The sequence below is a fragment of the Macaca nemestrina genome, chromosome 6 (genome assembly GCF_043159975.1).
Source record: "Macaca nemestrina isolate mMacNem1 chromosome 6, mMacNem.hap1, whole genome shotgun sequence".
Taxonomy (NCBI): Eukaryota; Metazoa; Chordata; class Mammalia; order Primates; family Cercopithecidae; genus Macaca; species Macaca nemestrina.
The window spans coordinates 143,939,173-143,966,738 of record NC_092130.1 but is presented as its reverse complement, the minus strand read 5'-3'; the positions used below and the strand labels follow the sequence as shown (position 1 = coordinate 143,966,738).

The 27,566-nt window shown below is 39.2% G+C and overlaps 1 protein-coding gene across 10 annotated transcripts in view; it reads right to left on the bottom strand.

The window, feature by feature from the left end:
* CPLANE1 (ciliogenesis and planar polarity effector complex subunit 1) overlaps positions 1-27,566 on the bottom strand; it is a 162,316-nt gene that overhangs the window by 40,792 nt on the left and 93,958 nt on the right. For 8 of the 10 annotated variants that reach the window (XM_071099011.1, XM_071099010.1, XM_071099002.1 and 5 more), the window contains 8 exons: positions 25,994-26,160; positions 24,483-24,615; positions 23,209-23,263; positions 21,383-21,484; positions 17,163-17,284; positions 16,626-16,821; positions 16,270-16,419; positions 11,014-11,267 (listed from right to left, as the gene is read on the bottom strand). In XM_071099011.1, the coding sequence (XP_070955112.1) occupies positions 11,014-11,267; positions 16,270-16,419; positions 16,626-16,821; positions 17,163-17,284; positions 21,383-21,484; positions 23,209-23,263; positions 24,483-24,615; positions 25,994-26,160 (1,179 nt within the window). The remainder of the gene's footprint in view (positions 1-11,013; positions 11,268-16,269; positions 16,420-16,625; positions 16,822-17,162; positions 17,285-21,382; positions 21,485-23,208; positions 23,264-24,482; positions 24,616-25,993; positions 26,161-27,566) is intronic. The other 2 variants (XM_071099005.1, XM_071099007.1) reach the window with 2 other exon arrangements.

Below are 27,566 nucleotides of genomic sequence, written 5' to 3'. Positions count from 1 at the left end.
AAGTCCCTTATATAAAATGGTGCAGTATTTGCATATAACCTATACATATTCTCCCATATACTTTAAATAATCTCTAGATTACTTACAATATCTAATACAATGTAAATGTTAAATATTAATAGTTGTTATGACATATTGTTTAGGAATGACAAGAAAAAACTCTGTACATGTTCAGTACAGCTGCAACCATCCTTTTTGTTTTTATTAAATATTTTCAATCCACACTTGGTTGAACTGTCAGATGCAGAACCCATGGATATAGAGCGCCGACTGTATACTATGTTTTTTCCTATGCATACATACCTATGATAAAGCTTACTTCATCAATTAGGCACAGTAAGAGATTAATAATTGCTAAGAATAAGATTGAATGATTATAACAATATACTGTAAACAAAGTTATGTGAATGTGATTTCTTTCTGTCTCTCAAAACATCTTCTTATTCTGTACAAAGGGTAACAGAAACCTCAGAAAACAAAACTGCAAATAAGAGGGGACTACTGTACTTAGGGGCTTTGAGAAAATGCTTTTGGAACTCTTCCTTTGAAATTGTCTCCCAACCTTGTGCCACAATTATAAATAACTGTTCTAGTGGTGAATCTTTAGTATGTAAATGTGATTTTATTAGTGCCAGAATCAAAACTAAGATAGCAAAGACAACCATTAAACAAATATTTATTAAATGCCCACCCTGTGTAGCAAAAGACATTGTCCCTACCTTCAAGTCTTAAAACACTTGAGAGAGGAGCCCTATCAGAATTTTTGAGAGCCTTTTCAAAACGCCATGCCATGCCATCTCCACCTCCCCAACAGATTCAGCAGGGATAGAATGTATACTCTGAAAAAGCATCTGAGTGATCTTGACATGCACAGGAGTCCATTAAACATTAAGATATGTGGAAATTCCCTCCTGCAACTCGTGCTTTGGCTGGCTTTCTCCTGAGTCTCTTATGACTTCAGACTGTTCTCAAGTCTTGTGGAATCCTCATCCTTACAAGGCAGTGTTTCTACAAGATTCTTTGCCCTCTTCTTTTCTCCTCTATGTGCTCTCCCTGAGGACTGCCTATGCTATCATGATTTGAACTTCCTCCTAACTGATTACTGAACTTCCTCCTAACTGATTACTCCAAAATCTGTAACTTCAGCCCAGTTGTAGCTCCTCAGCTGCTTCTGAGGAACTGCCTACTTATCTCATAGCACCTCAAATTTGTCATGTCCCTGATAGAAATCATTGTGCCTCCCTCCCCCAACACACACATCACACACACACACACACACACACACACACACACACACACACACACACACACACACCCCTCTTCCACTTCCTTAGTTTGGAAAATGGCTCCACCATTCACCCAGGCTGGAATTTGGACACCACTGTGAATCTCTGTTGTCTTCTTCACCTTCCCACAGCTTATCAATCTCTAAGTCCTATTAATGCCTTCCCTCCATTCTTACCGCTCAAATTCAGGCACATTGTTATTTCCTGCCATAGATATTTAGTGGATCTCAAACACTTATCAGTGGACCTGATATAGAGCTAGCAGCATAAGAATCATTTGTGAAGCTTGTTAATAACACAGATTCCTGGGCTCTAACCAGACCTACTTAAAATCAGAATTTCAGGGAAATGGGGCCCAGGAATTTGCATTCTTAACAAGTTTCCCAGATGATTCTAATGGGCAGTCAGATGTGGAACCACTGTAACCCACGTGGTCTCCTTGTTCCCAGACTTATCCTTTCCAGTCTACCCTCCACATTACTGTCTGCATATCTGATCATCTCCCTTCACTGTTTAAAATACTTCAGTGGTTTCCCACTACCTGCTTATAGGATAAAATCCCAATGTCTTGACATGGTAAATGCTTTCTGTTCCTCCTTGTCTCCCCTCTCCTACCTCTACTGCCAAATGTCTTGAAGTCCAATCCCACTAACTTCTACCTCTAAGTAATGCTCATACAGCTCCCCAAACACTCTATGCCATTTGGTACCTTTCTCCTTTGCTCACAATATTTTGCCAGTCTTTCCTTAATTAGCTGATGAATACCAATTCATTACCAGCTCGAGTCACCTCTACAAAGCCTTCTTTGATGCCACAGCATGCCAGGCATATCTATGTGCCTCATTAGACCCAGTATGTATGTATTTATTGGTATATACATCTATCTTCTTTTATTAGATTTTACACTCCTTAAGAGTAGGTACTATGCCTTATTTATCTTTCTATTCCTGGAATTTAGCACAGGGCCCAATATGCAGTAGATGCTCAATAAATGTTTGTTGAAGGAATTAATGATTCATGAACTCTTCTGAGAGTGAGCAAACCAGGATCAAGACTAGATTTGGGCCGGGCGCGGTGGCTCAAGCCTGTAATCCCAGCACTTTGGGAGGCCAAGACGGGCGTATCACAAGGTCAGGAGATCGAGACCATCCTGGCTAACCCGGTGAAACCCCGTCTCTACTAAAAAAAAATACAAAAAACTAGACGGCCCAAGTGGCGGGTGCCTGTAGTCCCAGCTACTCCTGAGGCTGAGGCAGGAGAATGGCGTAAACCCGGGAGGCGGAGCTTGCAGTGAGCCGAGATCCGGCCACTGCACTCCAGCCTGGGCGACAGAGCGAGACTCCGTCTCAAAAAAAAAAAAAAAAAAAAAAAGATTAGATTTGGGTATAAATCAAGTATCTGGCTGTAGATAATGAATACTAAACTAGCTCAGAAGGCAATTTCAAAAGAGATTCTTTGAAGTAAAGAGTTCCAACAACTGCTTTGATGCTGAACATTTATTTGGATGTGAAGATCTAAATCTGGGTTTTAAAAAAAAACAGAAAGCAGGCCAGGTGCAATGGCTCACATCTGTAATCCCAGTACTTTGGGAGGCTGAGGTGGGAGGATCATTTGGAGTTAGAGACTGGCCTGGGTAACATGGTGAGACCCCAAATCTACTCCCCAAAAAGAGGAAAACAACCAAATAAGCATCATAATATCATTACTTAGTATTAATATTTTTACTTAGTCGTAGTCCTGCCTCATATCCTTTCAGTATAGTTTCACATATGCTTAATCTTAATTTTTTTTTATTATTATTATACTTTAAGTTCTAGGGTACATGTGCATAACGTGCAGGTTTGTTACATATGTATACTTGTGCCATGGTGCTGTGCTGCACCCATCAACTTGTCAGCACCTATCAACTCGTCAGCACCTATCAACTCGTCATTTACATCAGGTATAACTCCCAATGCAATCCCTCCCCCCTCCCCCCTCCCCCGTCCCCATGATAGGCCCCAGTGTGTGATGTTTCCCTTCCCGAGTCCAGGTGATCTCATTGTTCAGTTCCCACCTATGAGTGAGAACATGCGGTGTTTGGGTTTCTGTTCTTGTGATAGTTTGCTAAGAATGATGGTTTCCAGCTGCATCCATGTCCCTACAAAGGACACGAACTCATCCTTTTTTATGGCTGCATAGTATTCCATGGTGTATATGTGCCACATTTTCTTAATCCAGTCTGTCACTGATAGACATTTGGGTTGATTCCAAGTCTTTGCTATTGTGAATAGTGCCGCAATAAACATACATGTGCATGTGTCTTTATAGCAGCATGATTTATAATCCTTTGGGTATATACCCAGTAATGGAATGGCTGGGTCATATGGTACATCTAGTTCTAGATCCTTGAGGAATCGCCGTACTGTTTTCCATAATGGTTGAACTAGTTTACAATCCCACCAACAGTGTAAAAGTGTTCCTATTTCTCCACATCCTCTCCAGCAGCTGTTGTTTCCTGACTTTTTAATGATCGCCATTCTAACTGGTGTGAGATGGTATCTCATTGTGGTTTTGATTTGCATTTCTCTGATGGCCAGTGATGATGAGCATTTTTTCATGTGTCTGTTGGCTGTATGAATGTCTTCTTTTGAGAAATGTCTGTTCATATCCTTTGCCCACTTTTTGATGGGGTTGTTTGTTTTTTTCTTTTAATTTGTTTGAGTTCTTTGTAGGTTCTGGATATTAGCCCTTTGTCAGATGAGTAGATTGCAAAAATTTTCTCCCATTCTGTAGGTTGCCTGTTCACTCTGATGGTAGTTTGTTTTGCTGTGCAGAAGCTCTTTAGTTTAATGAGATCCCATTTTGTCAATTTTGGCTTTTGCTGCCGTTGCTTTTGGTGTTTTAGACATGAAGTCTTTGCCCATGCCTATGTCCTGAATGGTACTACCTAGGTTTTCCTCTAGGGTTTTTATGGTATTAGGTCTAACATTTAAGTCTCTAATCCATCTTGAATTAATTTTCGTATAAGGAGTAAGGAAAGGATCCAGTTTCAGCTTTCTACTTATGGCTAGCCAATTTTCCCAGCACCCTTTATTAAATAGGGAATCCTTTCCCCATTTCTTGTTTCTCTCAGGTTTGTCAAAGATCAGATGGCTGTAGATGTGTGGTATTATTTCTGAGGACTCTGTTCTGTTCCATTGGTCTATATCTCTGTTTTGGTACCAGTACCATGCTGTTTTGGTTACTGTAGCCTTGTAGTATAGTTTGAAGTCAGGTAGCGTGATGCCTCCAGCTTTGTTCTTTTGACTTAGGATTGTCTTGGAGACGTGGGCTCTTTTTTGGTTCCATATGAACTTTAAAGCAGTTTTTTCCAATTCTGTGAAGAAACTCATTGGTAGCTTGATGGGGATGGCATTGAATCTATAAATAACCTTGGGCAGTATGGCCATTTTCACGATATTGATTCTTCCTATCCATGAGCATGGTATGTTGTTCCATTTGTTTGTGTCCTCTTTTATTTCACTGAGCAGTGGTTTGTAGTTCTCCTTGAAGAGGTCCTTTACATCCCTTGTAAGTTGGATTCCTAGGTATTTTATTCTCTTTGAAGCAATTGTGAATGGAAGTTCATTCATGATTTGGCTCTCTGTTTGTCTGTTACTGGTGTATAAGAATGCTTGTGATTTTTGCACATTAATTTTGTATCCTGAGACTTTGCTGAAGTTGCTTATCAGCTTAAGGAGATTTTGGGCTGAGACAATGGGGTTTTCTAAATATACAATCATGTCATCTGCAAAGAGGGACAATTTGACTTCTTCTTTTCCTAACTGAATACCCTTGATTTCTTTCTCTTGCCTGATTGCCCTAGCCAGAACTTCCAACACTATGTTGAATAGGAGTGGTGAGAGAGGGCATCCCTGTCTTGTGCCAGTTTTCAAAGGGAATTTTTCCAGTTTTTGCCCATTCAGTATGATATTGGCTGCGGGTTTGTCATAAATAGCTCTTATTATTTTGAGGTACGTTCCATCAATACTGAATTTGTTGAGCGTTTTTAGCATGAAGGGCTGTTGAATTTTGTAAAAGCCTTTTCTGCATCTATGAGATAACCATGTGGTTCTTGTCTTTGGTTCTGTTTATATGCTGGATTATGTTTATTGATTTGCGAATGTTGAACCAGCCTTGCATCCCAGGGATGAAGCCCACTTGATCATGGTGGATAAGCTTTTTGATGTGCTGCTGAATCCGTTTTGCCAGTATTTTATTGAGGATTTTTGCATCGATGTTCATCAGGGATATTGGTCTAAAATTCTCTTTTTTTGTTGTGTCTCTGCCAGGCTTTGGTATCAGGATGATGTTGGCCTCATAAAATGAGTTAGGGAGGATTCCCACTTTTTCTATTGATTGGAATAGTTTCGGAAGGAATGGTACCAGCTCCTCCTTGTACCTCTGGTAGAATTCGGCTGTGAATCCATCTGGTCCTGGACTTTTATTGGTTGGTAGGCTATTAATTATTGCCTCAATTTCAGAGCCTGCTATTGGTCTATTCAGGGATTCAACTTCTTCCTAGTTTAGTCTTGGAAGAGTTTAAGTGTCCAGGAAATTATCCATTTCTTCTAGATTTTCTAGTTTATTTGCGTAGAGGTGTTTATAGTATTCTCTGATGGTAGTTTGTATTTCTGTGGGGTCGGTGGTGATATCCCCTTTATCATTTTTTATTGCGTCAATTTGATTCTTCTCTCTTTTCTTCTTTATTAGTCTTGCTAGCGGTCTATCAATTTTGTTGATCTTTTCAAAAAACCAACTCCTGGATTCATTGATTTTTTGGAGGGTTTTTTGTGTCTCTATCTCCTTCAGTTCTGCTCTGATCTTAGTTATTTCTTGCCTTCTGCTAGCTTTTGAATGCGTTTGCTCTTGCTTCTCTAGTTCTTTTAATTGTGATGTGAGAGTGTCAATTTTAGATCTTTCCTGCTTTCTCTTGTGGGCATTTAGTGCTATAAATTTCCCTCTACACACTGCTTTAAATGTGTCCCAGAGATTCTGGTATGTTGTATCTTTGTTCTCATTGGTTTCAAAGAACATCTTTATTTCTGTCTTCATTTCGTTATGTACCCAGTAGTCATTCAGGAGCGGGTTGTTCAGTTTCCATGTAGTTGAGCGGTTTTGATTGAGTTTCTTAGTCCTGAGTTCTAGTTTGATTGCACTGTGGTCTGAGAGACAGTTTGTTATAATTTCTGTTCTTGTACATTTGCTGAGGAGTGCTTTACTTCCAATTATGTGGTCAATTTTGGAATAAGTGCGATGTGGTGCTGAGAAGAATGTATATTCTGTTGATTTGGGGTGGAGAGTTCTATAGATGTCTATTAGGTCTGCTTGCTGCAGAGATGAGTTCAATTCCTGGATATCCTTGTTAACTTTCTGTCTCGTTGATCTGTCTAATGTTGACAGTGGAGTGTTGAAGTCTCCCATTATTATTGTATGGGAGTCTAAGTCTCTTTATAAGTCTCTAAGGACTTGCTTGATGAATCTGGGTGCTCCTGTATTGGGTGCATATATATTTAGGATAGTTAGCTCTTCCTGTTGAATTGATCCCTTTACCATTAGGTAATGGCCTTCTTTGTCTCTTTTGATCTTTGATGGTTTAAAGTCTGTTTTATCAGAGACTAGGATTGCAACCCCTGCTTTTTTTTTGTTCTCCATTTGCTTGGTAAATCTTCCTCCATCCCTTTATTTTGAGCCTATGTATGTCTCTGCATGTGAGATGGGTCTCCTCAATACAGCAGACTGATGGGTCTTGACCCTTTATCCAGTTTGCCAGTCTGTGTCTTTTAATTGGAGCATTTAGTCCATTTACATTTAAGGTTAATATTGTTATGTGTGAACTTGATCCTGCCATTATGATATTAACTGGTTATTTTGCTCGTTAGTTGATGTGGTTTCTTCCTAGCCTAAATGGTCTTTACATTTTGGCATGTTTTTGCAATGGCTGGTACCGGTTGTTCCTTTCCATGTTTAGTGCTTCCTTCAGGGTCTCTTGTAAGGCAGGCCTAGTGGTGACAAAATCTCTAAGCATTTGCTTATCTGCAAAGGATTTTATTTCTCCTTCACTTATGAAACTTAGTTTGGCTGGATATGAAATTCTGGGTTGAAAATTCTTTTCTTTAAGAATGTTGAATATTGGCCCCCACTCTCTTCTGGCTTGTAGAGTTTCTGCCGAGAGATCTGCTGTTAGTCTGATGGGCTTCCCTTTGTGGGTAACCCGACCTTTCTCTCTGGCTGCCCTTAAGATTTTTTCCTTCATTTCAACTTTGGTGAATCTGGCAATTATGTGTCTTGGAGTTGCTCTTCTCGAGGAGTATCTTTGTGGCGTTCTCTGTATTTCCTGGATTTGAATGTTGGCCTGCCCTACTAGGTTGGGGAAGTTCTCCTGGATGATATCCTGAAGAGTGTTTTCCAACTTGGTTCCATTTTCCCCCTCACTTTCAGGCACCCCAATCAGACGTAGATTTGGTCTTTTTACATAATCCCATACTTCTTGCAGGCTTTGTTCATTTCTTTTCTTCTTTTTTCTTTTGGTTTCTCTTCTCGCTTCATTTCGTTCATTTGATCCTCAATCGCTGATACTCTTTCTTCCAGTTGATCGAGTCGGTTACTGAAGCTTGTGCATTTGTCACGTATTTCTCGTGTCATGGTTTTCATCTCTTTCATTTCGTTTATGACCTTCTCTGCATTAATTACTCTAGCCATCAATTCTTCCACTTTTTTTTCAAGATTTTTAGTTTCTTTGCGCTGGGTACGTAATTCCTCCTTTAGCTCTGAGAAGTTTGATGGACTGAAGCCTTCTTCTCTCATCTCGTCAAAGTCATTCTCCATCAAGCTTTGATCTGTTGCTGGCGATGAGCTGCGCTCCTTTGCCGGGGGAGACGCGCTCTTATTTTTTGAATTTCCAGCTTTTCTGCCCTGCTTTTTCCCCATCTTTGTGGTTTTATCTGCCTCTGGTCTTTGATGATGATGGTGACGTACTGATGGGGTTTTGGTGTAGGTGTCCTTCCTGTTTGATAGTTTTCCTTCTAACAGTCAGGACCCTCAGCTGTAGGTCTGTTGGAGATTGCTTGAGGTCCACCTCAGACCCTGTTTGCCTGGGTGTCAGCAGCAGAGGCTGAAGATAGAATATTGCTGAACAGCGAGTGTACCTGTCTGATTCTTGCTTTGGAGGCTTCCTCCCAGGGGTGTACTCCACCCTGTGAGGTGTGGGGTGTCAGACTGCCCTAGTGGGGGATGTCTCCCAGTTAGGCTACTCAGGGGTCAGGGACCCACTTGAGCAGGCAGTCTGTCCCTTCTCAGATCTCAACCTCCGTGTTGGGAGATCCACTGCTCTCTTCAAAGCTGTCAGACAGAGTCGTTTGCGTCTGCAGAGGTTTCTGCTGCTTTTGTTGTTTACTGGGCCCTGTCCCCAGAGGTGGTGTCTACAGAGATAGGCAGGTTTCCTTGAGCTGCTGTGAGCTCCACCCAGTTTGAGCTTCCCAGCGGCTTTGTTTACCTACTTAAGCCTCAGCAATGGCGGGCGCCCCTCCCCTAGCCTCGCTGCTGCCTTTGGTTAGATCGCAGACTGCTGTGCTAGCAATGAGGGAGGCTCCGTGGGCGTGGGACCCTCCCGGCCAGGTGTGGGATATAATCTCCTGGTGTGCCTGTTTGCTTAAAGCGCAGTATTGGGGTGGGAGTTACCCGATTTTCCAGGTGTTGTGTGTCTCAGTTCCCCTGGCTAGGAAAAGGGATTCCCTTTCCCCTTGCGCTTCCCAGGTGAGGCGATGCCTCGCCCTGCTTCAGCTCTCGCTGGTCGGGCTGCAGCAGCTGACCAGCACCGATTGTCTGGCACTCCCTAGTGAGATGAACCCAGTACCTCAGTTGAAAATGCAGAAATCACCGGTCTTCTGTGTCGCTCGCGCTGGGAGTTGGAGACTGGAGCTGTTCCTATTTGGCCATCTTGCTTCGCCCCTCCTTCATCTTAATTTTTAAATGTGTTAAATGTTTGGATTAAAGGTGTACTATAAACCTAATAAATACATTTTTTAAATGTCAACACACTAGCAAACTGGAATATTTGTAAGGTAAGTCAATAACGGAATTCTTATCCTGCAGACTATTTTGCATTTCCCAATATTAGACTTTAAGACATTTAACTTTTCTTTTTTTTTTTTTTTTTTTTTTAGAGGCAGGGCCTTGCTCTGACACCAAGGCTACAGTGCAGTGGCACAATGATAGCTTACTGCAGCCTTGAACTCCTGGGCTCAAGTGATCCTCCCACCTCAGCCTCCCAAGTAGCTAGGACTAAAGGTGCACACCACCATGCCTGACTTATTACTATTTTTATGGAGATGGGGTCTCGCTATGTTGCCTGGGCTGATCTCAAACTCTTGGCCTCAAGTACCCAACCATGGTCTCATTTAACCAATTATTTGTAACATAATATTTGTTCTCTAATCCTTTTGAAATAAATTGTTCTTCCTTTAAAAAAAAAAGGACAAAATATGCAAAATAATTTTTGAGACTTCCTATTTTATTTAACTGTCATTATGTATAAACATTAATTTATTTTGTATGTCTACCTTTTAAAGATATAGAAAACTAGGCTGGTATGGTGGCTCACATCTATAATCCCAGCACTTTCGGAGGCCAAGGCAAGACTGCTTGAGGCCAAGAATTCGAGGCTAGTTTGAGCAACATAGGGAGAACTCGTCTCCACAAAAAAATATTAAAAACTTAGCTGGGAGTGGTGGTATACACCTATAGTCCCAGGTACTCAGGAGGCTGAGATGGGAGGTTTGCTTGAACCTGGGAGATCGAGGCTGCAGTGAGTCATGATCGCATCACTGCACTCCAGCCTGGATAACAGAGCAAGACTATGACTCAAGAATAAAAAGAAAAAAAGATATGAAAAATTTCTAAGGAACTGACTACTAACTCTCTTACACAAAATATTTAAAAGAAACTCACAAAAACTCCAAATAGAAGGACAATAATATTTGTAAAAGTATAAAAATCTTTCAGAAGAAAATGATAATTATAAGTGGGGTTCCTTTAAAATCACATTCCAGTTTTGTAATTCACATATTTCTTTTCTTGATAGGAAGCATGGGTTTACTTCATTTTTGTGTGGGAGGACTCTAGAAAAAGCTTTATTTAGAGCAGATCAGCTGAATAGCCCTATATCTACAGAAGAAACTAAATTTATACTTTAAAATGTCCCAACAAACAAAACTTTAAGCATCTTCAGTGAAGATGGCTTCACTGAATTCTACCAAACATTTAAGGAAGAAATAGCACCAATCCTATAAAAAAATTTCCAAAATATAGAAGAGAGGGTAATATTTTCCAACTCATTTTATGATAATAGCCTTATACATGGGTTTACTTCTTAAAGGTAATGGTTCTCAGTTGAGGGTGATTTTGGCTCCCAGGGAACATTTGGCATTATCTGGAGACATTTTTGACTGTTACAACTAGGGAGCAGTGCCACTGGAAACCAGTGGGTAAACACCAGGGATGCTGCCAAATATCCTACAACACTGGCACAGTCCCCCACAACAAAGAATTATCTGGCTCAAATGTCGATAGTGCTGAGGTTGACAAACTCTAGCTTAAAGAAAATAAATTTCTCATCATTTTGAAAAATCAAGTATCCAAAGGTATATCACACTACAAATCTAATAATTCAGTTGCAAACAAAAAACTAAAAATAAAGGCAGTCTACCTTATCACAATGTAGATCTAGCATTTCAGGTTTGGGGAAATCCTGCTCTATGTTTTCAGCAATGTTCTGTATTGCTAGCAACTGCTTGTCAATTTTCTGAAGCTTAGCAGTAAGATGCTCTAGTCGGTGAGCTGCAAAGCTTGGTGCAGGGCAAGCTGCAGAGACACCTTGCAGCCGTTTCCACAACAGATAATCTTCCGCAGAGTCTGACTTCGTGCTCTGTCCTTTGAATCGGAACTCTGGTTTTGGCAGATCTAAATATTAATGAGAGTAAAAGCAGAATTGATTATAATTAAAGAAGAGGTATTACTGATGATCTCATTTTTTGATGACTTCATTTTAAACCAACACAACACTACTTTCCAAATCAGTTTTAATTAAATACACCTAAAAATTCCTTTTCAGCTTCTTGACTTCTGGGATAAGAATACATAAATTACTACAACAAAGTTCCACACACAAGGAAAGTCTGAATATTACTTTCATTCCTTGCTACAAACATATACTTCATCAAAAAGCAAATTTAATATTTTTAATGACTTTTTCAAATTCTACTTGAAAACCAAAAACATCACACATTAAAAGCTGGCCCCAATATTGGCTATTACTGACTTTATATGGGATATCAGGCAAATGTTAAACCTCCTAAAACCAAAATCAAAGCCAATGACTCTTCTTCTTCTTAAATTCAGTTGATTCTTCTCCCAAATTTGCAACACCTCCTTTTTTTTTTTTTTTTTTAAGAGCCTCGCTCTGTCACCCAGGCTGGTCTCGAACTCCTGGGCTCAAGCAATCCTCCCACCTCAGTCTCAGGAAGTGCTGGATTACAGGCGTGAGCCCCTGCACCTGGTCTGCACCACCTTTTTAAAATGCACTCTTCTTCTGATGTCTGGGTCTCCTCCTGCCTGTATTGCTCATACTTCTTCTGCTGCCATCCATTCCTTTTACCCGTCAGTACTTCCTGGGCTGCCAGCCTGAACTCACTTCTCTACTCACTCTTCCCACTTTCTCTGAGTTATGTCATTGATGAAAGATGACTCCCAAATCCATATGGCAGTCTTTTTTAGCTCCAGCTCTTCATATCCTGAACATATCAGTTAGGTTGTCCCATAAGCACATAAAAATGAATTCATTGCTTCTGCCCCTCCAAATTGCTCCCTCTTCCTTGTTCCGCAGCTCAGCAAACAGCACCACCATTCAGTTTCCCAAACCAGAGACCAGAAAGTCACTCGAGGCTCCTTTCTTTCCCTTAGATCCAAAGTGACAAGTACTGATGATTCAACCTGCTAAATGCCTACATTCTTAATACCACTACTTGGCTGAAGTTTTCACAATAAATAGACCCCAAATCATATCGTTATCTGTAATTTATCTCTATCCTATCTAGTCCATCTTCCACACCAGGTCCAGAGAGATCTTTTAAAAACAGAAATCACGTTCTTTTTCTGTCCAAAACTCTTCAGTGTGTCTCCAATGCCTTCACCTTAAAAGTCCAAATGCCTCCATATGACAGACAATGGCACACATAATCTTTCCATTGTCTACCTCTCCAGCTGAAATTCATCTCTTGCTATTTCTTTAAACAAACAAACAAAATACTACTCAGTTTGACTCCAGGCATAATGAACTTTAATTTTCTTTTCTTTTCTTTGAGACATGGTCACGCTCTAGCACCCAGGCTGGAGTACAGTGATGAGATCTTGGTTTATTGCAACCTCTGCCTCCTGGACTCAAGCGATCCTCCTGCCTCAGCCTCTCGAGTAACTGGGACTACAGGTGTGTGCCACAACACCTGGCTAATTTTTCTATTTCTTGTAGAGACAGGGTCTCGCTATGTTGCCAAGGCCGGTCTCAAACTCCTGAGCTCAAGCAATCCACCCACCTTAGCCTCCCAAAGTGCCTGGGATTATAGGCATGAGCCACCACACCCAGCCCAACTTAAATTTTCTCAAACTAAAAAAGTTCCATTAACTTACTGCAAAATCTATTCTGTCTGTCTGAAGGCCCCTTCTCTCACTAAAACCTACTTTCCTTTAAGATTCCATTTAGGTGTCTCTCCTCCAAATAGCCCCAATCATCCCCCGAGATGGATTCCATGCTGTCTTACCCAAGAATCTCATTCATCCCGTCACTGCAGAACTTACCAAGCAGTATCATAATCATCTCTTTATATGTCTGTCTTTCCTTCCCCCTGTAGGCATGCCCGCAGACTGAGAGCCTGGTGTTTCTCTCTTCTTTAGCCCTGGTATATGGTCTTTAACTTCATGTTTATTGAATGAAGAGTCAGTCAAATGAAGATTATGATGCCTGCCCTACCTAACTTATGCGTTTTGTGAAGATCAAATTATGTGGCAAAGTACTTTGAAAAAATGTGAACTACTAAAAAAATATAAATAGTGCTTATTATATTTCAATCCCAGTCTAAGTTGAACCTTCCCATGATAAGACAATAGTAAATGGCAACATTGGCAATGGCAGTTATATAGTATTTCCCTACCTGTTCTGGCCCTACCCTTTTTAGCTTGACTCTCACAGTACTTTACATCTATCTATCCCTGTTTCTTAGCAGCCTGAAGCATCAGCTTTAGTGACTCTCAGGAAAGAATGTGATGCATACAAACTTACAAGTGGAAAATACAGCAAAAGAGAAGTACACGCTCAAAACCCAGAACGTCCTCAATATATAATGAAACTAGCTTCCCTTTCTCTGAAGAACCTGTTCCGCTTCCACTGACTCATAGAGAAATCACCCATCCAAGAATGTTAAACACTGAGTTCCACTGACCCTGCAATGCTCTTTCTAGGCCCAGCAAAACTCTGCTTGCTATTATTGATGATATTCCTAGTAGGAGATGACTTCCAAAATAAGATGCTACTGTCATTCAAAAAATAATGAGCAGGTCTCACTAAAACAGAAATTTATTGTTTGTTTAGCTTTTTGTTGTATGCATCTAGTGACCTTGTCCCTCCCTTCTCCTCACCTTTTCCTGTAATGTAAATCCCAGTCAACTCTAATGTGTGACTATATTCTGAGTTTCTAAAGCATATTATGGGCCAGGCGCGGTGGCTCACACCTGTAATCTCAGCACTTTGGGAGGCTGAGGTGGGTGGATCATGAGGTCAGGAGTTCAAGACCAGCCTGACCAACATGGCAAAACCTTACCTCTACTAAAAATATAAAAACTAGTTGAGTGTAGTGGCACATGCCTGTAATACCAGCTATTCGGGAGGCTGAGGCATGAGAGTCACTTGAACCTGGGAGGCAGAGGTTGCAGTGAGCCGAGATTGTACCACTGCACTCCAGCCTGGGTGACACAGTGAGACTCTATCTCAAATAATAATAATAATAATAATAAAGTATATTATGTAAAACGACAGAATTTAATTTCAAAATATAAAACTTTTCCTTTTAAAGTTCTTCTCTGTAATTAGAGTACCAGGGTCCACTGATAAATTTTTGCAACCAGGCCTTCTCCCCCTGTAAGGAACCTCCAAAAGGTTGATTATAAACCCAGTCTCATTGATAAATGAAATTAATCTGTAGCTTATAGTCATTTGAAATGCTGGCCTAAGATACTCAGGGGTCACAGAGAGAAAAGTCTACTTCCTGTCTGCCAGAACTTCAAAAGTTGATTGGCATGAAAATGAAGGGAAATTAACAGAGTACCTAAGCAGCCACAAACACTTGGCTAGATGTACTTCATGACAACCCTCTGAGGTGTGTCCTACAGACATACAAGTGAGGATCAAAGAAAGTTAATTGATTTGTAAAACGTATCTAAGCTATTAAGTGACAGAGCTGGGATTCAAATATTTGAATCTAAAAGCCAGGCTCTGTTCACTTTCCCACATACTTCCCCCGTCTGAAACATTGCTAGCTTCATACATCCTCCATTCACCACCCATACACCTTAGCAGCCCCATGACAGGAGAGAGAAGATGAAGGCTTTAAAATCTGAAATGCTGGTACTTGTTTGTATATGCAGCTGTAATACACATGCCCTAACACATCCTAACCCATCCCTTCCTTGCTCCTCATGTCTCCTGAGTGCCCACTGTCATTATACAATAATCAGGCAGAGCTAGACTCTGTGCCCAAGCATCTTGCAACCACAGGGCTGACTATGTCCATACCTCACAACCACTGTGGAACCTAGGGGAGACTCAGGTCTCTGTTGCAGGAAGTCTGATTGCATATTGGATTAACCTAACCAGTCACAGGATGTAGTAGCTTCATGTTGTGGAGGGATATTCTTCTAGGCTGGTGTGATGGCTCATGCCTGTAATCCCAGTACTTTGGGAGGCTGAGGCGGGAGGATCACTTCAGACCAGGAGTTTAAGACCAACCTGGGCAACATAGTGAGACCCTGTCTCTATAAAAAAAATTTTTAAATTAGCTAGGCATGGTGGTGTGTGCCTGTAATTCTAGCTACTTGGGAGGCTGAGGCAGGAGGATCCCTTGAGCCCAGGAGTTCGAGGCTACAGTGAACTATGATCGCACCACCATACCCCAGTCTGAACAATTCAGCAAGACTCTGTCTCTAAAACACAACAATAATACACACATATATATGTATTTTATTTAAAAATTTAAATATATATAGTCTTCTAAATCTTGTAAAAAGTTACCATAATGCAACCTGACTATAAAACTGAATATTTATAAGTACTATTGAATTGCGTACACCTGGCCATAAAGATGGAAACAACAGACACTGAGGACTATAAGACAGAGAGGGAGGGAGGAAGGTAAGGGATGAAAAACTACCTATTGGGTACTATGCTCACTACCTGGGTGATGGGTCCAATCATGCCCTAAACCTTAGCATCATGCAATATACCTAGGTAACAAACCTGTACATGTGTCCCGAATTTGAAATAAAAGTTGGGGAAAAAAGTACTGTTGGCTACCATGCCTGTTTATTTTCGGTGTGCTATTTGATAATTTCCCACCTTTTACAATATGAAAATTGCTTTTTAACATCAAAACACTCATGAACTCACACAGAATATTTATTGTTAGCCTTATTAATTGAGAAAAGACATATGCATAAACAGATCTGTGACTTTTTACAAAATATCCATGGGTCCCAGCTTTGGAATCATGTCTCTATTTCATTTACCTATTTGCCCCCATGCTCCTCAGCAACGGACAACCCTTTTTCTGGTTTCTTTTGCAATTATCAAATTTTGGTGCTTGTTTCCAATATAACAGTAATTCAGAAGAGGGTCATGCTATACCTCTTGGCTGTTTACCTTCGTTCTGCTGTATGTCTGATGGTGTAGGTGAGGTGACACTAGGCTCCTTCACTTCTGTAATGCCTGCTCTCAAGCTTTTTCCATCCAGACAAGCTGGAGCTACTTCTGCAGGTTTGGAAAATAAATCCATAGAGGAACTGGCTGATTCTATTAAGAATATGAAAAGCATTCAAAGACTGATTCTAAACTTCTAAATAAGGTAATGAGAAGATTAACAGAACATTTCTGTGAATATAAACATCCAAAAATACAGTGGGTTTTAGGAGGAGAGCTAAGAGATGTGAGTAGGGATAACAATGCTATATTAAATAACTTTTCAAATCATTTTTGTTTTAAAAGTAGGAAAAAATTACCTTGACTCTTAAAATTATGCGGGGGAACAGCATTAGTAACTGAAGCTGCCATATAATGTAACTCTGCAGACGATGGAACTGCTGGATGATCGCTTTGCTGTTTGATAACATTATCATTTGAAGGCTCTTCTCTCACAGGTAATTCCTGTAGATCATCAGCTTCAATGTCAATCACATTTATATAAGTATGTCCAACCTGAGCCAAAACACATAAAATCAAAGAGGGTTACATTCTTTTTACTCTATATGGTCACTCTGTCCCCCCCAAAAAAGGCTTAATTCTTAATTCTTATTAATAACAAGGAAAGAAGGGCCTGAATGTGCCCAACTTAGGAAAAGGAGCAGGAAGTATGTATTATTGATCTTAGTTTACAATATTTTTGGCATAATGCTTAAATTAATTTTTGAACCTTTACTACAAAACTACCTAGATGAGATTTTTAGCCTCATTTCATCTACACAATTGAATAATGTCTACATGACCATAATACATTTTAGCACAAAGGTATTATTAAAATTTCTGAATAAAACACAAACCAAGTTTGCTACTGTATGAGGTGTTAAGGGTGACAAAGGTTTCTCTGACATTTCAGTGGAAAGCTTCAGATTTAGATATACATCTGGGACCAAGAGCTGAGGAGCATTCAAAGGCTCATGTTCTGCAAATTAAAAAAGAAATAATCAGGAACTTTAAGAAAAACGCTGTAAACTGCTCCAAATCATCAACTTTGTATGAACAAGTTAGCAACAAACAACATAAATTATACTTCTTGAAATCTAAGTAGAAGTGACATGCATATAAATAATTAAAGCAAATTCTATTCTAAGGGTAATTTAGAGTAATTCATAATTGAATGCAAGCTGACTATTGTTTTTCTCATATGAATGATTCACAAGAACAGTAAAGTAACTAAATTACATCAAGAAAGTGCTAAAATTTCCTATTTCTAGATCAGATATATTAAGTCATGTTTGGTTACTTTAGGGAAGTTTCAAAAAAACCAGATTTTAGGAGATTAACCTATAACTAATTTTTTTTTACCTTGAATAGTTTCTTGTTATTTGCTTATTTTTATTGACAGCTTTATTGAAACATAATTCACATTCTCTTTTTTTTTTGAGACAGTCTCGCTATGTCGCCCAGGCTGGAGTGCAGTGACGTGATCTCGGCTCACTGCAACCTCCGCCTCCCGGGGTCATTCTCCTGCCTCCGCCTCCCAAGTAGCTGGGACTACAGGCACCTGCCACCATGCCCGGCTAATTTTTTTGTATTTTTAGTAGAGATAGGATTTCACTGTGTTAGCCAGGATGGTCTCGATCTCCTGACCTCATGATCTGCCTGCCTCAGCCTCCCAAAGTGCTGGAATTACAGGTGTGAGCCACCGTGCCCAGCTAATTCACATTCTTTAAAAGGGTATCATTCAGTGGTATATAGTATATTCACAGAGCTTATAATTAAATTTTACCACTTAAAGTGTTTTAACATCTAAATTTCACAAATGTTAACTGCTTCTTATTTAACAGTAAAATAAACAGGCCTGTCACAGGAGATCATCAGACAGTTTAACTCTGTGCCTTTTGTTCTAGGCCTCTAGCCTTATTTTCTAGCATTGTTTTTTCAATAAAGCACTATTTTCAAATGTAACTCGTACTGAGTACTTATTACCAAAGCTTGAATTTAAACCACTTAAAACTACAAAAAAAAGAAAAATAAAAATACTGAAATCATTCTCTCTTAATTGATTGGTTTAACTGCTTTTTTATGGGGGACAGTGACTAGCTTTGGCATCATGCAGATATATCTTTTTTTTTTTTTTTTTTTTTTTTTTTTGAGATGGAGTCTCGCTCTGTCACCCAGGCTGGAGTGCAGTGCCCGGATCTCAGTTCTCTGAAAGCTCCACCTCCCGGGTTTATGCCATTCTCCTGCCTCAGCCTCCCGAGTAGCTGGGACTACAGGTGCCTGCCATCATGCCCGGCTAGATTTTTCGTATTTTTTTAGTAGAGACGGGGTTTCACCGTGTTAGCCAGGATAGTCTCGATCTCCTGACCTCATGATCTGCCCATCTCGGCCTCCCAAAGTGCTGGGATTACAGGCTTGAGCCACCGCGCCCAGTCAGATATATCTTTAATAAGTCATACTGCTCTTAGAAAAAAAAAAGAAATCACACATGATGTGCAAGAAATGATTTGCTGCTTGGTACCACATTCAGAAACAACTTCTTGAGAAGTAGCTTACTTCTCTTGTAGTACATTAAAAAATTTAAGACAAAGAAAACAAAAAAATATCACAAACACAAGAAAAAATTAGATTATATGAATACAGATAATTAGATCTAATGCATAGAAGGTGATAGGTAGAAACATAGAGTGACAGCTTAACAATGTAATTTTAAATAATTAATGTAATTTCAAATTTTATTATTATTTATATCATGGGCCTTCACCTAGATGAACAGCAGACTCAGGAAATAGCTGCCAACTTCGATAAACTACTTAACAAAAGCAATGTACCTCCAAGGCTTTCTCAAAGATATGCTCAGATAATGAACATTTAAGAATGCTTCTCAGTTCCAATGTGGTGGTTCAAACCTGTAATCCTAGCACTTTGGGAGGCCAAGGAGGGCAAATCACTTGAGGTCAGGAGTTTGAGACCAGCTTGGCCAACATGGTGAAACCCTGTCTGTACTAAAAATACAAAAATTAACCAGGCACAGTGGAAGTCACCTGTCAGGAGACCTTGGCTATTTGGGAGACTGAGGTAGGAGAACTGCTTGAACCTGGGCGGCGGAGGCAATCTTGAGACAAGATTGCACTACTGTACTCCAGCCTCCAGCCTGGGCAACAGAGCAAGACTCTGTCTCAAAAGAAAAAAAAAGTTTCTCAAATGCAGACTCATCATTTATATCAAAAACATTTACACATGCTCAACTTCATTCAGAAAGAAATACAAATTTAAATAATGACTTTTGTTTTTCTTTTTTTTTTTGAGACAGAGTCTCACTCTGTCACCCAGGCATTGGCGCGATCTCGGCTCACTGCAAGCTCCACCTCCCGGGTTCATGCCATTCTCCCACCTCAGCCTCCCGAGTAGCTGGGACCACAGGTGCATGCCACCACGCCCTGCTAGTTTTGTTTTTGTATTTTTAGTAGAGATGGGGTGTCACCGTGTTAGCCAGGATGGTCGATCTCCTGACCTCGTGATCCGCCTGCCTCGGCCTCCCAAAGTGCTGGGATTACAGGCGTGGGCCACTGTGCTCGGCCTATAATGACTTTTTTTGACCTATCAGATTGGCAAAGTTAAAAAGGTTAGCTAAGTCATAGTAATAACCAAAAAAGTCTCTTATGCAGGAAGATATTCATTGAAGCCTAATTTGTAGGAGAAAAAAAACTGGAAACTAATGTATAGCTGGAAGAAGGAATATGCTTATGAAGTACTTCTCTGATGACACAGGGACATGTTTGCCATACATATAAATCAAAGTGAAATGAACAGGATACAAAATACAGGTATCCCTTGTAACGCAAATCTAATCCACTCCTGCAAATGTGCTAGATAGTGCATTTTCCAATTCCAGGAGACTTTATGACAGTATTTCAAATGGAAATAAAAAGCTGTCCTAGTCCATCTAATTTTCCCAAACATCATTAAACAACTCTTAAATACTTAAATAACAACTCATCAAGGATTACTACATATAAAGCATTTTAAATATCACTTTTTTATTAATATTCATTTAATTCATTAGTTAGCATTCAATATGCAATAATACTGAATGCATTAGAGATGAATTGCCTTCAACACTGCAGCAAACATACTATGATGCAAATAACAAAATAAATAATATATTAAAGATACACTCTAATTTAAGAGCATCCCAAGGTACTTGGAAAAAAACAACATTGGGACCCAGGAGGATTAAACTAAACGCTCATGGAAAAGCTAGAGAAGACAGCCATAATATCTGGACAATGAGAGTTTAGATACTAAGGGAGGACACCTATGCTATATACTGTATCTAACTATGTAAAATGCACAAAAGACTGAAAGAAAAAACAATATCAAACCATTATTGCTAAGTGGTGAGATTATGGTTAATTTTCATCTTCTTCATAGATTGCTAAATTACCTAAATATTCTAAAATGATTACATTTTTAAGACATAAAGTTAGAGAGGCTAAAAAGCATGTACAAGGTTCTGTACATGGGTAAAAGAAACTGTTTACTAAAAGTCATAAAAAAGAATTACTATGATACAATGGGTAGAGCACTATTCAATATGCTATTCATAATGATAAACAATATTAAAGTGGAAATTTGTCAGGAAACATTCCAAATAATAGGTCCTCCAACACTTATTTCCTCTACTCCTGGACACAGTTACACACCCCTCCCTCACCGAACCCAATCCAGTCCTTCCTAGCTCACCTTCACTAGCCACAGTCCCAGGCCTCCCAACCTTGGACATGCAATTCCAGTGAAGGTAATTAATAACATAGAGAATCCAAATTCAAAGCATTATTTTTACTGACTTAGGATGTAATCTATGGTAATTTTGAAGAAAAGTCTCTATTATGTTTTACTAAGTTATAAATTTGATTTCTAAAGTATATACCAAGATTGGAGAGAAAAACCTAGGGGGAGTAAATCATATCACATAATTTAAAATTCCCTTTAAATCACTGCCTTAAAGGAAAAGTCTAGATAACTCAATTATATCAAAATATACGAATTTTTTAAAAAGAAAAACAGCATTTACCTAGGACTGTATTTGTACTTGCATCTTGACTTCCTATAGCTTTCTTTTTCACAGAGGCCATGAAATGCAATCCAGCTGAAGTATTATCATCTTGTAGCATTTCTTAAATATAACAAAACATTGGAAGTAATCATTGAGAAGCTAACATATTACCAGGAGCCCAGCAGCACAGTACCTAACTCAATGGAAGTAAAATATGGGGTGTCAGGATGTTATTAAAATTTTTTTTTGAGACGGAGTCTGGCTCTGTTGCCCAGGCTGGAGTGCAGTGGCGTGATCTCAGCTCACAGCAACCTCTGCCTCCTGGGTTCAAGTGATTCTCCTGCCTCAGCCTCCCAAGTAGCTGGGATTACAGGTGCCCACCACCATGCCTATGTAGAGACGGGGTTTAAGCCATTTTGGCCAGGCTGGTCTCAAACTCCTGACCTCAAGTGATCCACCCGCCTCAGCCTCCCACAAGTGCTGGATTACAGGCCTGGGCCACCGTGCCCAGCCTAAAATGGGCTTTCTGAATGAAGTGTTACGTAAGTTGAATTTCAAAGACATGGTAGAATCAAAATCAAAACTGTTGAGGACTCTGTATGTCCAGCTTAGAAACCTAGATATTCTTCTGGGAATGAAGATCCAGTAGAAGCTGTTAAGCAGAGAAATGATATGGTCAGATTCATATTCTAGGAAAACAATCTAGCCAGTGTGTGGAAAATAGGTTTGAGTGGATATACCTAGTAATGGTGAGGGATGGGAAAACAGGATAAATTTAAGAATTACAAAGGAAGCAAAATAGGTAAGAATCGGTTATTGACTGGATAAAAGGGAAGACAGAATTCATAATCACATGTTTCTGGCTTAGGCTGATATCAACACAAATGGAGAAAGAGAATGTAGGAGGAAAAAACAGTCAGGGCAGAGTAGAAATAATGAATTCAGAATTCACATAGTGTATCTGAGGTAATTTCTACATAAGTAGAAAAACTCAAGAGGAAAGAGAACCAAAATCCAAAGTCTACTGTGAGAGTTTGTGTTTACATGTGGATTTCTCTGGGAGATCACCCAGGAAGACTAGGTAGAATAAGACAGTATCAATTATGGAGCATTGTGGTATAATGAAAAATACATATTTGGTCTACAAAGACCCAGTTTCTTGCACACAGGTCCTCAGAATCTTGGGATTTCCTGATAGGAGTGTCTGTTATTTCTAACGAGCCCCTTTTGATCACACCTAAGTATATGCTAGAGGTGTCTCTTCACAAGCCCCTAGATGGCTTTAGCATAGGGCCAATCACCAGAGGAACCAACCACATGATGAGAGGGTTAGAATGATCAGCCCCCAATTCACCCATCCTACTGCCACATCTGGGAAAGAGAAGGGGCTGGAGATTGAGCTCAATCACAATGGCCAGTGATTTAATCAATTATACCTAAGTACTGAAAAGTCAATAAAAATCCTGAAGCAAACAGGTTAAGAGCGATTCCAGGTTGGTGAATACATGGATGTGCTAGGAGACTGGCCATCCCAGAGAGGGCATGGAAGCCCTGTGCTGCCCAACCCCACCACTGCCTTGCCCTGTACATCTCTTCTATTTGGCTGTTCCTGAGTTGTATCCTTTATAATAAAATTGTAATCATAAGTAAAGTGCTTTCCCAATTTCTGTGGGTTTTCTAGTCAATTACCAAACCTGAGTTGAGGGGGGTAGAGTATAGGAACCCTTGAATTTGTAGTCAGCTGGGCAGAAATGTAGGTAGCCTCATTTTCATATTGTACATATTTCTAAAAAGCTAATTTTAACTCTAAACTTAGACATTACATTAATCATACACATACATACCAAAAGGAATGTCGAAGTCATCCAAAGAATGGGAACCACAATGTTCTTCTTGTTCCTAAATGAATTCCCACAGGATTAATCTATGATTAACTCAAAGACATGTATTATTTTGTAAAAAAATACTCAATAGCTATGAAGATTGAATTCTCATGTATAGGTTCAATTTCCATCATTCTAGGCATAATTATTCCATCAAATTATTTACTCTATCGAAGTAACTCTACAAATGAGTTAAGAAAATTTATAAGCCAAACAATAAAAAAGCATTACCAATTTAATGTAAGGTTCCTAGGTCACCATGTGCAACTCTCTCCTACAGAGTAGCTTTGATAATACTCAAATAGTACACCATCCTGTCAAAAATCTTTCATGGACTCAACAAACAGTTGTACTAAGTGCCTCTAGACATGCTCTTGAGGACTGACTGAAAAAGCATGCCTTTTAAAAATCAATGTAAACAAAACTATTAATACATTTCTCTTTATTTAATCTGTTGTTGCAAAAATAGTTAGACAGTCACCAAATACAGAGGTATATTTAAAAAGACCTGACTTAACACTGGGCATGATGGCTAACACCTATAATCCGAGTGTTTTAGGAGGCTGAGGTAGAAGGATCACTTGAGGTCAGGAGTCGGAGACCAGCCTGGGCAACACAGCAAGGTCCCACCTTTCAAAAAAATATTTTTTAATTAGCTGGGCATGGTGGCACACATCTGTAGTCCCAGCTACTTGGGAGGCTGAAGCAGAAGGACTGCCCAAGCCCAGGAGGTAGGGGCTGCAGTGAGCTATATTTGTGCCACTGCACTACAGCCTGGGCAACAGAGCAAGACCCTATCTCTAAAAAATAATAATAAATTAAATTTTTAAAAAAGATTTGACTTAAAATAGAGTTTACACAACAAACCTGTTTGGGAAGTCCTAGAGGAATCTCAGAGAAGGGTGAAACTGTATTAGGAGAAGCCCAAATAACATAACATATATGGTAAGATGTCATAGAAATAAGCAAAGGGTGATTTCAAATATAAAAAAAGCCACGCAGGCAGATGCTCTAAACTGCAGTTTTTGATGTATCATCAAGTTGCTTTTCACATTCAGAACTCTATGTCTACTGCTCTGTGGAGGGAGGCAGCAGGGACTGATATACTGAATGATATAAAGATCCTCCTAATCACAATCAGAAGCTCCCAGCGATCAGACTAGATAAACCACAAAGACATACCAAACTCAGTGTACATGCACACCAGGGAAGAATCAATAGCAGTTTTTCTATACCTTGGGTTTCTTAATGATTTCTGAATTATCGTTATTAATTATGGAATTCTCTGGTCGAAAAGTCACATTTGGTTTTCTCCTCAATTTCTCAGATTTTTTTTCTTGCAGCTCTTTCTCAGCTCTTCTCCTTTGCCTGTTAAACATAATAGCATAAAACATACTTTTACAATTATAGCAACATTTGCTTTTCATTTATCATGCTATATAGGGATACAGTTAACAAAATTATGTTCATAAATTCTTTTCAATAGCATTTAATTAAATTAACAAGACATTCTGCAAATACAAGCAAATACAAGCAAAACACCAAATATGAAATTTATTTCTAGAACCTCTAATACTGAACTGACTATTCTATGTTAGTCACTGGAATCTAAGGACAGGGTTACACATCTTAGATAATTATTAAACTCTCTTTTCTGTGGATTTGCAGTCGGTGCCAGAAACCCTATCAGATACCTCCATTAGTCTATTTGAAGACATTAAGCACACTTAGTCACCTCAGCAAAATCACAGCAAGGAGGAAAGAGGTCTCAAAACGCTAAGGGGAAGACTAAATTGGAAGAGGGAATAGATGGAAACAAGAAGACCATTTCTGGAAAGACAGCACTAGTAACAGATTTTACAGTCTGATAAATGTGAAAATTTTAAAGTATTTTCCAGACTTAGTAATAATCTGCCAATCAATACACATGGTAAAACACTACAGTAAATGCTCTTCACTAGAAGTTACAGCCTTGCTTTTCACATACACATTTCTCAGTGCCCTGAAACAATTTACATCACCTACCCTCCTGCTCACTGTAAGAGTCTGAAGAATATGGTAAGATGATTGGTTCAAAGTATTGGAGGATACAGTAGTCCCCCCTTATCCATGGTTTCACTTTCCAAGGTTTCAATTTATCAGAGTTCAACCATGGTTCGAAAATAGATGAGTTCAGTGCAATAAGGTATTTTGAGAGACAGAGGGAAAGAGATCACATTCACATAACTTGCCTTACAATATAGTTATAATTGTTACATTTTATTACTAGTTATTGTGCATTGCTTACTGTGCCTAATCTATAACTTAAACTTTATCATTGGTATGTATGTATAGAAAAAAACAAAATATATAATAGGGTTCAGTACTATCTGCAGTTTCAGGTATCCACTGAAGGTCTTGGCATGTATTCCTGGGAATAAGGGAGGACTACTGCATATGGGATATTGTACCAAGTATTTGAGAAGCAAATGATGACTGTTCCTTCTACTATAGACACTGTAAAAGAATCCTCCAGTCTACGAATGGTAGGAAAGAATTCCTTAATACGATGGGTAAATATTATAGTATTTGTCTCACAAAATAGGAATTTTTCTCACATAAAATATGTTCAGATACATGACACTTGAAAACTGAATGTGCAATTGTGTATAGCCTAGGAGACTGAACCAGATTACCGTGTGATTTTAAATAATAATGAACTTGCTGATATATGATATTATTAAATAAAATTTCACTTAAATCTTGCCTTTTTTTACTGTCCTTTCCTTGTCTTACTTCAGGTGGTTCTATTTTGACCTTTAGAAGTTGAAGGCGTCCAGCATCACCTTGTTCAAATAAATTATGTGTTAGTTTCTGTTGGCTTTGTTTAAACGCAATGAGGTTTTCAAGTGGGATAAGTTGTGTTTTTTTGCACTACAAGAAAGAAACAAAGCATAAGAATGACAAACTGCAAACTCAATTATGTAATATTTTAACAAAAGACTGAGGAAAAATGCATTTCTTTAAACTGTGCAACAGAACAAATTAAATATAACAAATTGATTTAAACTGGCAATATGAGTATACGTATCTTAGAGAAAAAGTGATTTAAAGTGCTGAAAGTTTCAAATGGGTCATCCTATTTCAGAAATTAAGCTAGAAGTTCTCACCTTCCTAATTTCATTCCCATATTAAAAATCTTTCCTCTGGTCAGGCGCGGTGGCTCACGCCTGTAATCCCAGCACTTTGGGAGGTCGAGGTGGGCGGATCACAAGGTCAGGAGTTCGAGAACAGCCTGGCCAACATGGTGGAACCCTGTCTCTACTAAAGATACAAAAAATTAGCCAGCCATGGTGGTGCATGCCTGTAATCCCAGCTACTTGGGAGGCTGAGGCAGGAGAATCACTTGAATCCGGGAGGCAGAGGTTGCAGTGAGCTGAGATTACGCCATTACACTCCAGCCTGGTGACAGGGTGAGGCTCTATCTCATATTAAAAAAAACAAACAAAAAACCAAAAAAAAAAACCTTTCGTCTTAGAAATGAAATTATATAATGTCCAGCATTTAACTTAAAATTATTTGCAACAGGGAAGATGCAGAGGCACAAAGACCACAGATGGAAAAGACCAGCAATATGCTCAAAATCCCTGAAGCCTTGGGAATTGAATGGTAAAAACTTGGGGTTCTTCTTCGGTTCATGTTATCTTCAGAAGAAAAGGAAGCATGGTTAAGTATTTTTTCTAAGGAATAACCGTTTGTTTTCCCAGTACCATCTTCAAATCATAAAAGTACACCTGAGAATGTATTACTCAATTATCTCCCTAAGATAGTACTGCTCTCCTCAAAACTAGAGCCTAAACCATTTTAATTTCATAAATCAAAAGTTATACTTTTAAAGAGGACTTGGTGGGTCTATAAAACTACCATTTTAATATATGTGCTACTAATCACATATATTAAATGTGACCCACATATATCTAGACCCACACATATAAATCTGGGTCTATTTAACAAATTTAACCTGTCAAAGATTTGAAGATCATACAATAATTGCTAGGAACCTCAAACAATATGAGTGTTCACTTGCTCTCCTCTCTACATGCACATAAACAAAAGCATCTGGTAATTTTTTTGCCTTTTTTTTCCGCGTGTTTAAATCTTACACAAAGTACCTGGTAATTTTACTGCTTATTTCTTTCTAGAGCAGCAGAAATATCTACGAAAGAGTCTAGTAAACTCCAGTATTGATAGAAAGACCTAAAACCTTTAAAATACACAATTTTTTAAAAACAGAGACAGCTTCTCCCTATGCTACCCAGGCTGGTCTCAAACTCCTGGGA